The sequence below is a fragment of the Lichenostomus cassidix genome, chromosome 2 (genome assembly GCF_008360975.1).
Source record: "Lichenostomus cassidix isolate B80296 chromosome 2, HeHo_3.0, whole genome shotgun sequence".
Taxonomy (NCBI): domain Eukaryota; kingdom Metazoa; phylum Chordata; class Aves; order Passeriformes; family Meliphagidae; genus Lichenostomus; species Lichenostomus cassidix.
Window position 1 is genome coordinate 37,502,680 of NC_139482.1, and position 18,042 is coordinate 37,520,721.

Here is an 18,042-nt window from a genome sequence, read left to right on the forward strand (position 1 = left end):
ATCTAAGTGTGGGCAAGTGTCAGACAGAAATGCATTTTAGCTCTCCATCTATCTTAATAAGTCCCTTTCTATCAAATGCCTCCTATTAATCTGAGTTGTGAGTGCTAGGCATAATTTGGTCCTTCAAACTTTTGACAAATTTTCAGTCAGAATATATGGGAAGAGATGTAATTACAAGGCATTGTAATAGCCCTGGTAGCACATCAATGCTGCCATCACTTCTGATCAGGAAAACCCCATTACCAGCTTAGAATTGGCCAAACTTTGACTGCAAGCATATTTTTTGTTGTTCAATGTCTGTCCCAGGTGGAATTTTCTGGGGACATGGCTAAAGACTTCTTTGGAAAATTAGACTAGGAAGACATATTGTTCGTCCACAAATCTGGAAAAGATAACTGGATGTGAATGGCTTAGCAGACAGGGAGTGGGAAAAGAAAATACAGGGGGATACTGAAAGTCTTAATAAGCCTGGGACAACCTGGAAAAGCAGAAAAAAGAGGCTCAGACGTACACATAAAAAACTGGAATTAATTACTTCCAGGTGTTGCCATTGAATGGCAGTGCCACGGACTGCAAGAGGCAATAAAGGATCCAGTTCCTCTAACCCACTGCCAGTCCCTGCACTGTACTTCTCTTTGGCTCTCAAGTAATGGGAGCAGTCACACACTGTCAGCCAGGGATCTGCCAATTTAACCTTGACCATTGGTCTTTTAGGAAGATCTGTCACCAGTTTTACTCTACTGTAGCTTCCTGTGTCTCTAAAGACTCTGCTAGCAAACCCCACTGTGTATAGTCTTTCCACTGGCGCCTGTTTTGGGGAATTTCCAGAAGTATCACAGTGTAGCTAGCATTTCCCTCCTTCCACAAAGTTTTAGAACCACTGACACCCTTAGGATTTACTTTGATCTTCCTCTGGTTTCCCACAAGTGCTACCCTTCCCTTTCATCCTTTGATTTAGACACAAACACTACCTGGTGTGCCCCAAAGAGTTGCTACCATCCAACATCACAGTATTCTGCTGCCTCTTCCCTGACTTTTCCTTTCCTTGCAACAAGAACATTACCAGCAACAATATCAACATCTAAGAGTTCCCCTAGTACCTGGTTCAATTTCCTCTGAATCATACCAAATGCCAGGCTAATTCCAAAGACAATCTTATTTAGTGATATCTTCTGACAGATCCAAAAAGTTGTAGCTACAGCCTACCTATCTCTATGCAAGAATTGTATTTCTGGACTTACAAGACTAAAGGGAAAAAAAAAAAAAAACAAGCATGCCAACACACCTCCTTTTCAGTCTGAACTGCTCAGTAGCTATATTTTTCATGAGTACTGACAGTCACTGTTTGTTCACTGCTCGCTCTGTGTTAATTGGGTTATTGAAAGATGCAGGTCTTCTACAGTTTTCTGTCCTCTTACAGATACAACCAAAGCAAATTGCTTATTCTGTTATCCTAATAGCTAATCTAATGATTTGAACTTTATGTGGGAAAGCTGCCCTCACTGTTTTCTTCCATGTTTTACAAATTGGATAAATTCCACAGATATATAAACATGCAAATGTTTCACTGTATGAATTAAGTTTTTTACAAATCATCATATTCCTACTTGGAGACCTGTCAGTTTCCATAGACAGAGCAGAAATACGCTACGACTTTCAGTTCAGGATTATCATTTGCTTCCTGGCTTTGATTAAAGGAAAACTAAAACAGTCTCTCTCTGCTGTTTTATTCTGTGATTAGGACATTTCTCAAATACCTTTTTCAACTGATGAACTGGAATGATCATTATTGCTGACCAAAATATATTATACTCCTCTTCGATTTCTTTGTCCAGTTAAATATTTCATCTTTTCCACATCTCATTTTTAAATATACAACATTCACTTTATGCAGGCTCAGTTGTAGAATATTCTTTATCTGGAAATAAAACCTTGTGTGTGAGGACTTGCTGTCCTAATTCTACTGTTTTGTTAATCACACTCTTTGCTATCACCCTCCTTATCCCTGCTATCATATTTCTTATTTCATCACTTAAAAATATTCTACACTTGTAAAAGTAAATTGTTTACTCAATAAGCTATTGATAAGCAATTTTGCAAAGCGCCAGCAATATTCAAGCCCTACGCATTTGGATTTGGTCACACACTACCTTTCCCCAGAGTACATGCATCTTTCTGCACACTCAAAAACCCATTAACTTACCTTGGTAAATTCCTTGGGTACCTGTTCCCATTTCTCAAATGCAAATAGCCAATGCAGACATTGCCTATAAGTCCCTGTTTGTTTAAGTCATTAAATTCATCTCTTCATTCACTGCCAGAAAACCTTTTATAACTGGTTGAGTGAGACAAACCTGCATCCCCCCTCACATATAGTTGTGCACATTCTTTTTCACAACAGGCTCTCTATTCTTATACGCCAATATTTAATTTATATATGGATATAGAATATATAACAATAAATAATTTATATATTAATTTATATATAGGATTCAAGTTTTTATAGGAATTGTGTTGGTTTCAGTAACAATCTCTCAAAAAAACTCAGGCAATTTATTTTTCAGCTGATAAAATCTTTCCCATCTTTCACCTCAACAAGCAAGAGTACAATTCCAAGCTAATTAAAAGTCAACTTACATGCTGGCATGAACAATGATGGTTATTACTTTTGCCTGAATGTTGAATTATTTGCAACTTGTCCCCATTTGTTGAACTCCACCTCAGCTTTATGTTTGCCTGTACATATTGCAATTCCGTTGAACCAGAAGATTTTCTTCTGGCCCATGGACAACTTGACACTATCATGCAGTGATAGGACCAGCTCAGTCCAAGTATTCGACTTCAGCAAGGGACAGATGTGGTATTTTACTCCTACATCAAATAATTTGGCTGTCAAGGCATAGAAAATTAATTCTAAATGCAGGGGAAGAAATATACTCTCTGAAGTAGAAAAGCTCGCCAAAGGGAAAAGAAGCATTAATAAGGAACTTGTACTGCCCTTAACTGCATGCAATGCGTTTCTCAAAGTTCTGTAACAGCTTGTCCAGAGAAAACTGAAAAAGCAGCTGGATGAAACTGTTAGAAACAATGACCCAACAGAAAAGGTTTTTACCATTTGCCAGTGGTGAGCACTAATGCAGTCCTTCCCTACCGCCACAAAATCTGTGGGAATGTCCTAAATCAGATTCTCCCTCCCTATCAGCAATTTCCAGAGTTCTCTAACTCATAAGTACCCAAAACAACAAAGACCTCTTCCTACAGCAACATCAAGGAAAACAGCAGCTTCCAAAGAGGACAATCATCACTAGCACCTCACTGTACATCTCGTGATTGGAGTTTGGTTTGGAAGCATATTGTTTAGAAGAATGGTTTCCTCAGAATCTTCTGTTCTATCTCTAAAGTTATGCCCAGAAAGTTTACTATGTTTGATCTTCCTGAAGTTATTGGCATAAAACCAAGAGAAAGCAGAGAAAGCATAAATGAAAATTACAGTGCTACTATAAAAGCAAGTGTGGAATTTGGAGCTCACTGGGCTGACAATTTGGACTCTCATTACAACTGTGAAGAAAAAACTGAATAATTGCACATGCATGAAAACCACCACAAATTTCTTTAAGAAAAAAAAATAGCATCTATATCTTAGCCATAGATTTTATATACATATACAAAAGAAAATTGTAGTGTGCCAGATGGACATTTGAATACACAGGTGGCAGGAACACCAAATCCTAAAAAGGAAAGGCAAGGGCTTAAGCAGAAGGGGGAAAACCACATTTAAATTCTTGTCTCTTACAGTGAAGCTCAGATTTAACTGAGGTTACGGGAACTGAATAAAGGGGGAAGAATTTTTGGAACAGTAAAGACAAGGAAACTAGTGTATAATGAAGAGTGAGAGAAAGAAAGAAAACATGGAAGTGTATTTAGAGTCTTTTTCCTCCCAAGATTAAGTACAGGCAAACAGGCTACAATGGGATAATGCCAAAATTATAAATAAGAACATACAAAGTAAAAGAGAGACACAACCTGGTAAAATTATTCAAGAAAAAAAAAAAACTTTAATAAAATGAAACATGACTGACTGCAGCTTATAGTTTGGGCAAAATCGCTTTATTCCATAGACACAGGTTGCACTTAACCTAGGTATGCTTGTCATTTTGTGTATATCTCCAAACTTCTATTTTGAATACTCTTACCACTAATTTGACCTGTAAGATTATGCAGAGGATGGCTTAAAAAGCAAAGAGAAAGAACTTTTCCACTTTGATGGGAAGCAAAATAGATGCAGAAATTATGCAGCTAACACATGTATACAGAGCAATGAAAAAAAAAAACCAACCAGCAAACCGTGAACAGGCTCTTGCTAAATGCAGCTATTAAACATATTTCAATTAATTTAACTATAAGGTTTTTGTTGACAGCATTAAAACTATTCAGGAATGGCTTTATTTAGAAATGAAAATTATTATCCACATGTAAAATACCTATTATTTCAGATCTTATTTTTAACAGTATGTTATCAACCTCTGAGGAAACAGAATAATTAGCCAATTTGACATCAAATTAATTTCCAAAAAATATTAAGAAGCAGGTAAAAAATAAGCCTTTTACTTGTCTTGAGAGGGGGAGAAGAATAATAAACATCTCACTTGTTAAAAGATGCACCTGAAAATGGCCTGAAACTAGGCAGCATTATGCTTCAAAGTTATTCACACTTCACAAATAAAATTTTACCTCGCCGAGGAGCAAGGAGAAAAACAACAATTCTACTTCATTTTAGATTTTTATATCAAGATATTTACTGCCATCCTATCACTGTAAAATCTGATTATAAACCAGGGATCAGCAAGCAGGAGATTAAAGGCTCATCAGAGAATATGGAACAAATGAAATTGATGAAAACTGTCCACACTGTGTCAGTTTCACAGGAACAGCCATCCAGACAGAGGGACTATCAGAATATTGGAATTACAGATATGAGTATTCTCAGTCTCTCTCTGCCTTTGAAATGTAAATGAAAACTGCTGGACTTGTGGCACAGAAAGTGCTCACTTTTTGTGTGTGTGTTGTGTGTATATATATACATACACATATATATATATATATATGTATAGTGTAAGTCTCCTCACGTTAACCAACATTGTGGAGCAGAGGATCAGCATTATATTAAATGGAGATCCTTGTTGATCCTTGGGCTTTATCTGCACTTATTGGAGAAGTTTTTCTCCACAGGCACTACATGCCTTCAATTTCTGTTCTGCAAGAAAAGGAAGTACTCGTTGCTGTGCAGTCTGGCAGACAGGTACTTAAGTTGCTACATGAGTGCTAAGGTCCTCTGAGTGTTTGTCTAACTGAAGCTGCTTATGAGAAGCCACAGCCCAAAAGAAAGAGCTGCCCAGCTACAAAAGACTAGAAATAAACGTTTATGTACATAATCTCTATTGGATGGATGGCTGAAGGGTTAAAGAGCAAGATTTTATTCCTCAAAAATAAAAAGGAGTGTGTGCAGTTCTCACTACCATAAAAAAAAAAAAAAATTCTGTCCATTCTTCCAGGTGCCACAATGAGATTTGCATTTCCCAATTACTTTTTACTGATTTTACAGTTTAGCACCCAACTGTGTCATGAACATGAGACGATGAAAGATGAAAATGGATATCCTTCAACTGCCTGATGCTCTCTGAGACCATGGTATTTCTGAGCAGGTATAAAACTGGGCAGAAAGTTGTCTCAACCCCTATAAGCAAACAAAGTGATACGTTTGAAGTCTCCCAAGAATGATGCTTCAGAGAGGAGGCAGATGCACACAGAGGCACTCCATACAGTGTCGAATTCTAATTTGGGGGCTACGTGGGCCCAAATCCGTGCCTGTTTCTTCATGCACAAGAGCAGGTGCAAGTACAGTCAGGGCACTGTCTCTTATAGCATGCAAGAGTCTCTCCCAGAAATGTGCTGGGTGTAGGAGTAGTGGATCATCAGGACAGAGCAAGTCTAATTTCATTCTCTGTGAACTGCAAATGCAATTTCTTTTGCTGCATCCTGGGAAAAGTACAGCAGCAAAACTATCCTCCCACGGTGGATTTACTAAAGTGATTTTTTTTAAATGAATGGAAAGAGAGAAAAAGAAACCTTATGCAGATAAAACTCCATTACTTGTGTATATTTTCAATTATACTGTCTAAAATGGAAGTTCTACTCTGACATCTTAAAAGAATGTCTTTTCTTTCAGCTATTAGTAAAGATTAACAAAAAAAAAAAATGTTCTTGGGGGGTGGGTGGTGTATCACTACACAGAAATCTAGAATAATCACTTTCCCTGTCCTCCCCATCCTCCCACATTTTCCTTTATGGATTTTTCTGCTTTTACTGCCTACATTCTTCACCTGAAGTCAAACCCTCTGTTTATGGCATCACAGTGGTTGCTGTGGAGGTTATTACAATGTACAAAGCCAAAAGTGATGAGTTCAAGTTTGGAATGAGCAGTAGTATCTCACGAAATGTTTGTGAAGGAGTAGGAGATATTAAAGAAAAAAAAAATAAAACCAGAGCACATCTATTGAAAACAAATTAATTAACTTCTTAAATGACTGCTTGCCATCAACTTTAATTATCACAACTGTTTCCAGATATATTACTCCAATGGTTGCAGAGACTAAGTGCTAAACTCTACATATGGAAGCGAGCACACAACAGGAACAGGCAGCGCTAACACAGATGGCAGCAGAGCTCCCAGCCACGCTGCTCAGTAGTGCCTGCTGTGATTGCTGTCGTCTTCTGTAGCGAAAACATACAAACGACAAAGTGTGGTAAACACAGACATGCACTATGCAGGACTGTTCTGACAATGAAAGCTCTTCATGGCACCCTTCACACCGTGCATTTCCCTGCGCCAGATTCAAGGCTCAGGAAGTTATGAGAACACACATTCCTGGAAAAGCTATTAGCTCATTGCAATTCCTTCTACTGTACAAATTGGCTTCACACATCCTTTCTCAAACATAGACACATTTTAAAAAACAACTGTTGAAGTATGAGTGCTAATTCTCAATAAACATGTTAAATATTACAAATGGGAGAAATCTGTCTTGCCATTTGCATCACACAGTCAGCCACTGCCAAATTTTCACAACTTTGGTAGCAGATATAGTTCTTATTTTTCCCCTATATTAGGAGAATCAGAAATTACTTCTGTTTACTGAATTCGTTTCTCAATCATCTTTTGCTGCTAGCTTTGACACCTGAAGTATTACCATGAGTGTTTGCTCCAAGGAGAACCATTGATCAAAGATTTCTGAATCATATCTGTACTGATAGAAATGCTTACCCATCTACTTGTTAAAAACAAAACCTGCAAAGAGCAGTGGGACAAAGATAAAATCAGATGTCAGATTTAAAGAAAACAAAACAAAAAATAAACACTTGAGGACCAGACAAGCAAGAGAAAAATTTCAAAAATAAGACTTTAATGGCCACAGAACTCAGTAAGAGGTCTTATTAAAATATTATTAAGCAACGAAAGTGAGTCTCTAAATAATCTTTTAACATGAGTGCCTTGAGAGAGCTGGTAGACCAATGTATCCTATTACGTGACTGCAGGAGCATTAACTAATTAATTATACCAAATAGCTGAATTAATTAGGATATATGAGACAATGGCCGTTAATATCAAAAGTTACAACGTGCTTTGTAAAGAAAAACAGTACTCCCTTGTACCAGGAAAGTATATTACCAGCAAGGTGCACTACTGCATCCAGGCTGTTGCATGGAAATTTCTTATGTAGGAATATTGTTGGAAAATAGCGACATTCACTTGCAGGCTTGTACACAAGAAGATACCAGGACATAAAGATGCAGTGGAACTGCAGGTTCTTTGTCAGATCTCTGGGGACACCAGAGAAACCCACCCACTCTGTGGGCAGGGTGATAAATGGAACATCAGAACAAGCAGCCACACACTGCCCCAAAGCTGGAATCCAGTGAGGGGCCAAAAAAACCCCCAAATCAAAACAAACAAACCCAAACAAAACAAAACAAGAAAAACATACATACCGCACACAACCTCCCTCCCCTGACCCCCAAAAAAGAAAACAAAACCAGCAAAGCATTTTCTTTCAGACTCTTTTCATAATGACCAGAGACTTCTGTGCTATAACTACACTGGAACATTTCAGCCACTCAGGTTGCCAAGACCCTTCTTGTCACAAAATCTTACCTGCACTTCTGATTTATGGAATGGATAGTTGAAGGGCCAGACAGTTGCCACATTCCTCTGTATTTCTCAAAAAGCTAACTAAGTTTCTAGGTGAACTCAAATAAGGGGTTGCAAGACTAGAAATGGTTATAACTCATTTTATTCAGAACACTGTGCATATTAGCAAATTATTAGCTTTCCATGTCATCCTTTCTGGGACATCCTAAAATACGGCAGCTTGCATCATGTTTTGCAAGTGGTACTTCAGCTCATCAGTAGAATCATTTTAGCACCACTTACTCTTGGATTTATTTCTAGGAAGATAGCTATTATCTAGAACTCCCACTTTTCCAAAGTTATCAGGGTCTCCTTGGCATTTTGACATGTGAGAAAGTAGTCACTTTCCAGATTTTGTGCACTCCTTCCTTGGATGTTTTCAAGACTGGATTGAAGAAAGCCCTGAGTAACCCGATCTGATCTCACACCTGACACAGAGCAGGAAACAGAACTAGTGATCTTCCCTAGGATGCTTCCAACATAAATCATCCTATGTATTCCTCAGGTTTCCACTGGATATGCTGAATACAATCAGATCTTAATGTATCTAAATATTTTAACAAGACCTAAAAAAACCCAAAACAAACAAACAAAAAAAACTCCACTAAACAGTCATATACAATTGTCAAAACATCAATAAATAATTCTGCCACTTTCCTCTTTTTATGCTGAGAAAATCGTAAAAGAGTCTGAGTTTGTAGAACACAAAAGCCTTGCGCTAGAAATGTCCATCTGCCATCAAACTGGCATCGTGTTGGTGCAGGAATAAGAGGGAAAATCAGCTAGTCAAGGGTGCAGCTTCAGGTTAACCCTCCCTGCAATGGAGCAACTGCTCAATGCTGCTAAGAACTCTGAAAAACTCTCAGGTGTCTCTTAATCATCCCTTCTGTGAGATCATTTGTGTGCTCACTCCCCAGAACAAGTGCCAAAACAGAAGAATTCAGAAAGCCTGAAAAATCAACTTGCTGATCTGGTGCATACAGCAAGCAGCTACAGCCCACGAGATCAAACCCTTCCAAGATCAGAATCTCACTCCAGTCACTATCGTTTCTATAGAAAAGGTGATCCTTTTCCCACCTTTACATTCACTATGTAGTCCTTTCCCAAAAAGCAAAGTAGCTGATTTGGGACTAGCATTTCAGCCTGGACATTAAGAAAGCAAAGACTACACAAAACCGCAACAATGTTGCTTCGGTTCCAGTCAGGTTATTACCACTTCTCAGTGAAAAATCCTCCACAACTGCACAATGAATAAAAACAGTGGTAAATTCTTTTTTGTTTCGTTAGGACTTGCTTTTGTAGGCCAAATGCTCGAAGCAATTTAGGCTGCACCCAGCAGTACCATTAACACAAACAACTGACCATCCCTCAGGCTACTTCAATGTTAACTGAAATCAATACCTGGGCTGGGAGCAGTCCTGCCACAGAGAATCTACACGAGTCCGACGTCATCAGGACTGGAAAAGACCGTGTTTCCCTAAAGCATATACTGTGTTCTAAAAAACCACTTTCCTCCAGTTTTTAAATGGATTTACAGGCTTGAATATCTCTTGGAATTCCAAGTAGCTAGAAAGCCAAAAATTCACACCTCTAAGTTAAATAAAAATTGAATATTGTCTTCCCATTCCCTCTAATTTGGGTTTGAACATCGCAATCCACACATTAGTGATGTCAGAACTTGATTATGAAGACAATTTATATTTAAAAACGATGCAGAAGTCTTGAAGCATTCTGCCCAGCCCAGAACACATCTCATCTGTTTTGCAGTCCTGGCTGATATGGTTGTATCACAGGGGTCCCTTGATCTTTCTGTGTACAGCTTCTCATTACAGAACCTCCTCTCACTTACCTCCCAAAAAATTTTACTCACACCCACTTCTTGTCTAGCAGCAACCATGACCTCCCACATGAAACCACAGTGACTATCAGCCAAAGAGATGAAACTGATGAGGACATCTGGTTACACTACACAAATTTACTCAATCCAACTTCTGGAGAAGGAGTATCTCTTCTCAACCTCCCATTCCTCCCCCTCACTACAAATGCCAGCAGTTTAGACAGCTCTGTAGTTTCAAAGCTTCAGAGCGATAAGTATTGAACAAAATACTGGAATGGTTTCTACAGCAAAGCGCAATGCAGTCATTAACAATAACAACTCTTTTTTCTTGCTTTTTTCCACAGGCTCTTGGGTTCATTATCACAAACTAACAGTTCTACTTTAATCTGCCTTCAGGAGAAGGTACTACCCACTAATTCCTACTCCTCGTTTCTACTTTTTGCTGCTTTCCACAGGAATGTGGCATCAACAACTCAATGAAAATTGGTTATAGGGAGCACACAAAAGTATTCTCAGACATCACAGTCCATAAGGCCACAAAGCCATCTTAAAAAGAACACATTTTACACAGTATTTTGGGCTTATTTATTAAGGAGACCCTTCAATATTTACCTTCCAAATGCAACAATCTTTTTTTTCATGGAAATAAAGAAAATAATCTCAATGATACTACTACACAGTTAAGGTAAATGTGATTTAATGAGTCAAGGAACTGCCAGTATAACGCCTTTTTAATAAAAGGGCATTTAGTTTCAAAATGCTACTTAAATAGCAACCAGAGTGCTATCTTCAAGCCTACTCACGAGGCAAGAGGTACAAATTTGCATTTGCTGGCACAGCCTCATTGCCCTGTAGCCCCTTCCTTTGCACCATGTCACTTACCTAAATTATTCAAAGAATGCCATTATAGTTTTGTTTCACTTGCTATCTAATGTTGCAATATTTTAATCAGCACCAATTTAAAATCCATCAACAAAACAGAATATATCGAAGTGAACCTGCAATAAAAATATTCCTGGTTCAACTGTTAGGCATGTATGTCTACTGTAGTTCTACTATGATTTTGTACGATAGGAAATATCACAGCCTCTACAAAATGTCATGTGCATGAAGACAGAAAATGAAAATGCTACCTTGCAGTTGCATGAGAAAGACAAGTTGAATCCTTAGAGGATAAAGAAATTCCAAGTCTGGGGATGGCTTGTGTTTCTGTTGCTCACAGCAGCACTGGGAATAGCCCAAATTCATATGGGAAAGCAGTCAGGAGTTGCCACAGTTCCAATCAATTATTAAGGCAACATGACAAAACAAATTCAGTGCATAAACAGACATTCCAACTGTAGTTAATGGACAAGATGATTCATTGTTTTAACATGGCAAGGCTAAATGGAAAGACAAAGGCTGAGATCTTAAAATGAATACTAGGACTGGAAACTTCCAGAGGCAAGCATAAAATGCCCCCGAGCCAGGGTTACTCAAAATATAAAATATTCCAGAATGTACTGAAATGAGATAGTTTCTATAGTTCTGTCAGAGTAATCATGTCACCTAGCTTCAGACTTTTCAATAGCAAAAGCCAAATGATCAGGAAAGTGATTTTCTTCTTTTTTTCTCTTTAAGATCACACCTTGTACTTCCCAGCAAGGTGACTTGTGACTCTGTCTGATTAAAACTACCCAAATATTCCACAAAAAAAAAAAAAAAGTCAGAAAAGTACATCTGGTTATGAAATGGAAGAGAAGTCTTCAGTTTCTTAACTAAATGTCTGTGCCAAAATTAGATTTAAATAAATACCAAAAAACTGTATTTGAAGTCTGTTTCTAAGATCTAGATGGTATGTTTGTCATTCTATTGTAAATTCAAATCTAGAATAATCTATGGATTTGAAGCTCTGATTACTTATTTCTAATTGTGGAAGTTACAATGCTAGGTTTTATCAGCATTATAAATATTTTTCTCTATGAACTAGGCATCCACTAGGGTATTACCTTTTTCACAGTAAATTAATTTGAAAAACAAAACAAAAGAAACAAACAAATAAACCATTTTTTTACAAACAAAAACAACCACAGAAAGTAGGTAACAGCAAGCACTTAAATCAAAGGAAAAGGGGAAAGGCTAAACAAGTTAAAAGATACTTGGCAAACCAGCCCCTCTTGTTCTCCAGCCCAAAACCCTTACCCATCCATTTGTTTGGAAAGCAATGCCTTCAGAGTGAGTCTGCATCACACAGTAAACACACTCCCTTACTAATGAGACCCCAAAAGTGGCTGAGGCATCAAAGTGTCAGTAGATGTAAACAGAAACAGCATCAATGTTCACACATTCTGAACATACAGGCTAGGAAAATGTTTCAATATTAAAAGTCTACCTGCAGATTATTCCAGCTGATCACAGAAAAGATGTTTACTTGCTTCAAGAAGAAAACTTCTATTCCTCTGTATTAAGCATATATATATAAAAACATCTACATTAATTTCAGACATTTACTTTTACCAATACTACAATAAGGCACATGTAAAAAGTGAGGCGAGAGAACAAAGCCTCGAGCAAAACAGAAGATTTGGTTATGACTACCTCGATAGGACCAACAACATTATTTCCCAGGAGACAGAGAAGACAGAAAAGGAAAAGCCAACAGAAAATACTGAAGCACATTCTGGAATATTTCAAGAAGAAATGTGAAAAGATGAGAACATGTGAAAGTGGAAATCTCAAGCACAATTTAATTTCCTTACTGTCAACTGTGGAATAAGTCCAGGCCAGGAGTGACCTGGACATTTGCAGATGTGCATCCAACTAACCTTTACAGCAGGAAAACAATGAACAGGTCTGTAGGGCTTTTTTTCCTCTCTCTCCATTCTCCCAGCAGTTTAACACAGTTAGAAGAGACTGCTTCTCTGCAGCAATAATATGTTGGCTTCTACCCTTCCCATACTACAGCCTTTCCATTACACCAAACAGACGTGGCAACAACAGCTTTTGTCTTATTCTGTGACAACTCTAAACAGGTGAAACTAAAATTAGTCAGCAGACCCAGGTGAAGAAGAGGCCTGTGTTGTTAGAGCTCACATTCATTCATCCAGCCTACCTGGGTATAATTCAACATACTGGCATAAAACCAACTGATTTCACTGTGCTGGCTGAAGCACAGAGGACTTGCACTCACCAGTCTAAATATGGCACATTTTGTGAGTTCTTTAGGGGAAAAAAATCAAATAAATTAAAAGCAATTGTTTTTTGTCTAAAACTTTACCTATGTGGATACACACACTCCTATACATACATCCAGCACTATTTACTTGCGCTGTTTTTCCCTGGTAACTTTCACGTAGCTCTGAAAGGGATATAAAACATTACTTTCTCTCCAGAAGTTATTTCTGGTGGTATCAAGTAATTTAAAACTTATTTCTGTTTCACAGCTTTTAGTCACAATCTTTCCATATCTACTCCTCAAGGGAGGAAGTTTTCTCATACAAGTTTTTCAAGGTTTTCTTAAGCAGTACACTCAAATATTAGTTTCTTTACATTTTTTTCATTATGATATTTCTTAACATCTTCTGCTTAAAGAGTGTTTGTAATAGAATTCTGGCTGTAGCTGTCCATCTCAGTTTTCAAGTTCTTTGGAGATTTTAAAGGTAAGGTGCCAATGCAAACTCAACATTAAATCATATAAAAATAGGCTTTTTAGAAGACTGTTAATATTCATCATCTCAACAGAATCTCGAATTTTTGCTGGAATGCTGACAAGACTTCATTAACTGTCTAGACCACAATGGGTGGAAATGTTGTTCTGCTTTATGTTGCTTTACTTGGTATGATACTACAAAACCCGTAAAACAAAAGCTTTGACACATGAGATCGGAGGGGAATCTTCAGATTTGTATTTTTAAATATTTGAAAAGTATAAAAAAATTCTCCATAATTCCTCATGTAAAAGGTGAGAAGAATGTCAAAGCTGGAAAATATTTGTAACTTGACTCAGTTAAATGGCAGGTTTGCTCAGCTGCAACTCAATATGCACCCTGCCAATTTAGACCCTTAAGTGATGCCCAAATAAACGTCTCTTAATCCAAACATACACAGAAATATTGTGCATGGTCTTCAGATGGTGTCAATCATAACACTGCTGTTGAGATCCATAGAGCTAAGACGCTTTTTACCAAGGCAGGCCAGTGGCCCACTGAAATGGTTTTGCAGCAAAAACAGAGATTAGGAAGGAATATTGCTTCCCAAATTTGGAAGTATTTTGTAGTTCTGATACATCCAGCCCTCTTGCAAATAGTTCTCACCTCACTTTGATAACTGAATGTATGCAGGTATGAATGAGTCAAACCTGTCAGTCTGTTTGCTAGTTAAAAATTGTTGGCAGCTCACATACTACAATTTTACATTTAGGTATATCTTACTTATAACCCCCCTAATGCTTTAGCTTAAACATTTTAAGTAAATTCTCTGTTCCTGTATGATGAATTGATCAATACTGCTTACAAAAGCTAAAATATACTTAAAAGTTCATTATTGGAAAAGGGAGTATTTCTATAACTTTGAAAATTTTGCAAGCATACTAAATTAATATCACTTCTTTGGTTTTCATCCCAAATATTTCCTTATAGCACACAATCAGTATTAGGAACATGCAAATTACTGTAATTTCATTTTTACTTTACATTTGGAACTGTTAAATGTTACTAGATGATCTGGTAACTAAGTCTAGTACACCTTGCAAAGACAATATAATAGAGTGCTTATTTTTAAATTACAGTTGAAATCTAACTGCATTGGGTTGCAAAGTGTACAGGCTTCAGTGCAACTCAGTGTTCTGTGTTATTGCAGCAATTACTTAATTGTGAATTTAGTGACATATGATACTTTAGAAAACATTTATAAGAAGCAATCCTGATAGACTGAAGCACACCACACCTTTTTTCTTAAAGTAAAATAGAACCAAGTTATTTTATAAACCCCTAATTTAACTAATTCATGGTAGCGTTATTATGATAATATATTAATTACAGAAGTATATGCAGGAGTATAAACTTTGCCACAATTGCACAGCTGAATCAGTCAAATGTTTTTAGTTTGGCCGGACACCTCACACCACACAGTCTGTGGGTTCAATTCTGGCTCTTCTTAGGTGAGTGGCAAAAGTCCCACTGCATTCACTGCATCCACTGCATCCAGAATTTTGGTCTATGTGCCTAGCTACTGTATAATACCTACATAAAACAGGTATACAACTTAAAGGAATTCCATCAACTATTTTTATCATGTGAGTCCCTATTACTAGCATTACACTCAGAATTATTAGGATAGGTATTTACAATTATTTTTAAACAATCACTTTTATTTTCAAACCGGATAACACTTTTTCCCTCCCCACAGTACTTATATTAGAGGTTTTTGAAAACATCCACTGACAAAATCTTTGCTCTGACTTTTAGTCTGCTTCCTCTTTTGGCTTGTGAAAGGGGCACAGAAAAACAAAATGGAAAAGATGTTGCTGCAAAAGCACTCAAACTCAGAAATATCCAGGTGACAGTCAATGGGAGAAACACTGAGTTTGCTTTCACTTCAGACCTGCATTTGGGTGTATTACTTTCTTAGCAAGCATCTTCTCAAAATGCCAACACCTGAGATGCCAGGCTCCCTGTCATCCCAACATCTTTGTCATCAAGATTACTGCATGAGCTACAGCAATCTCTGGACTCGTAAAGACTACAAATTACTCCTTCAGCCAAATTAGTGTCTCAGGAAAAGACACAAAGTTACCTTTGGGAACTAACATACACAACAACAAACAAACAGAAATTGACGCAGAACTCAAGCACAACTTAAGCTGTCACTTTACCCTTGAAAGATTAGGTAGGAGACTTCTGCAAACCCACTTACCCGAATAGTGGATTTAAAACCCAAGGGAGAACACACAGCTAGAACAAATTCTAGTGAGATTTCCAGACATTGCAACCGGATCCACAAACAGTTGGGTTTGCTCTGAGCAGGGAAGAGTGAGCAGAGAAGGGTGACAGCCAAGCGGTACAGTAAGGAAACCGAACGTGACAGATTTGGCTCTGGATAAACTGCATTCAGTGTTCAGCATACAAGGGTCATGAACCTCAACACTTGTTTTCCATAGTTCGTGGAACACCACTCCCTTCTATGTCTTCAAAGTCAGGATCTGATTTTGGGAGAACTGTCTGTGTGCTGCTTAGCCTTGAAAAAGCATCTGTCTCCCCGAACAAGTAAGGAAGGAGGAGACGAGAGCACACAGGGCAATATTTTCAACAGTGCTTTCCGGACATTAAGATCATGAAAGCCACATGAGATATCGGGGACTCTTCCCAGGTTCACCGGCTTTTGCCAGGTTGCAAATGCTTTCTGCGAAACCGATTAAAGAAGCCGCTATCAAAGCAAGATGCCAAAACGCGCGCGAGCACCGTTCCCCTCCTTTCGCCTCGGCAAATAAAAGATATAAGGAGCAGCTCGGCGGAATTTGGGAGCAGGGAGCTCCTCTCCCTCCGCACCCGCTTTCCCGGAGGGGAAAGGAGAGAAGGCTCCCAGAGGAGCCGAGCGGCTGAAACAAGTCCCGGGCAAGTTGGCCTCGAGGCTGCCCCGCGCGGACCTCGGGCTCCCGTCCCACCTCGGCGAGCGCCCCGCCGAGCCCACCGCGGCCACCCCCTTACCGTGCCGGGGCTGGGGCTTGGCGCCCGGCGGCTTCTCCTTCCTGCCGCCCGCCGCGCTCCGCATCCGCCAGCACGCCGCCCCCCTGCCCAGCGCGCCGGCCATGCCGCGGGCGGCACCGCGATCCCGGCGGGAGAGCGCGGGGGCGGCGGCTGAGAGCGGGACCCGCTGCCCGGCGGCGGCGGGCGGGAGCAGCTCGGTCCCCGCGGACCCGCCTCCGCCCGGGCCGGTGTCAATCAGCGCGGGCAGGCAGCACCCAGCCCGGGCAGCGCCGCCCCGCGCCCCCCGCCCCGCTCTCCGGGCGCCGGGAGCAGCCCTGGGGAAGGCGCTCGGTCCCCCCGCCCGGCCGCGTCCGTGCGCCGCCAGCCCCCGGCTCGTACCGTGGGGAGGAAGAGCATCGGAGGCGGCGGCGATGGGCTCCCGGGATCGGAAGAATTCCACGCTCGGGAAATGACAGCCCTCAGCACAAACCTCCTCCTGCCCGCCGGCAAGTCCTCCTACGGCACCTTCCCTGAAAAACATGTGTACGTTACCTCCTGCCATCAAAATCATTGGTTGTGCACACTCCTGACTCCATACCGATGAGTAACTCAACCTGAGATTCCCACTTCCCACAAGACCATGTGTGGTGAGACAACAGCCTGCCTCCCTCCCTCCCTCACCTCCGCGGAGCACCCTCTTCTTCCTTGCTAGAGTCCCGGGGACTCCTCCGGCCATCGAGTTCCCCCCCGGCTTTGGTGAGGGGCCGCCAAAATTTCTGTAGAAGGATTACTGCAATGCAAGAAACATAACACGTGTAACTTTTGGTTGTAACCTTAGTAATAAATCCACTTGCATATCAAATTATAGTAGTCACTGCAACAGCCCTGCAAAGTTATTCCATGGTTGATTTTCAATTTTTCATCTATATATCATCAGCCCTTCCCCAAAATGCATCCTTCTTTCTATCTGGACACTGAAATGCAGACAAAATACAGGCAGAATTTGCACTGATTGTAAGAGGGAGAGGAGGGGGAAGAAAAATAAAACCTTCTTCCTGTGCCACTATATTCCATCTCTGTTTCCTTGACTTCAAGAAACTTGTGGGAAAAGATAATTAGGATTTATTGTTAACATAACTTTAAAACTTAATTATTTGGAAACTAGCTCAGAACCAAGTTACACTTTTTAGGTAATTTTTCATTTTGAAAGACCCTTCAGCTTTGAAACTCAAACAGCCAAGATGTAAAGGAGCCATAGCTGGCCCACAGCAACATTGTTTTGTCCTCCTGTTAAAAAT

The 18,042-nt window shown here is 39.6% G+C and overlaps 1 protein-coding gene across 1 annotated transcript in view; it reads right to left on the reverse strand.

Annotated features, from left to right (window-relative positions):
* ZNF385D (zinc finger protein 385D) overlaps nucleotides 1–17,367 on the reverse strand; it is a 470,254-nt gene extending 452,887 nt beyond the window's left edge. Inside the window, exon 1 of the mRNA XM_085051080.1 lies at nucleotides 16,766–17,367. Within this exon, the coding sequence (XP_084907206.1) occupies nucleotides 16,766–17,315 (550 nt within the window). The 5' untranslated portion in view covers nucleotides 17,316–17,367. The remainder of the gene's footprint in view (nucleotides 1–16,765) is intronic.
* Between the last annotated feature and the right edge of the window lie 675 nt (nucleotides 17,368–18,042).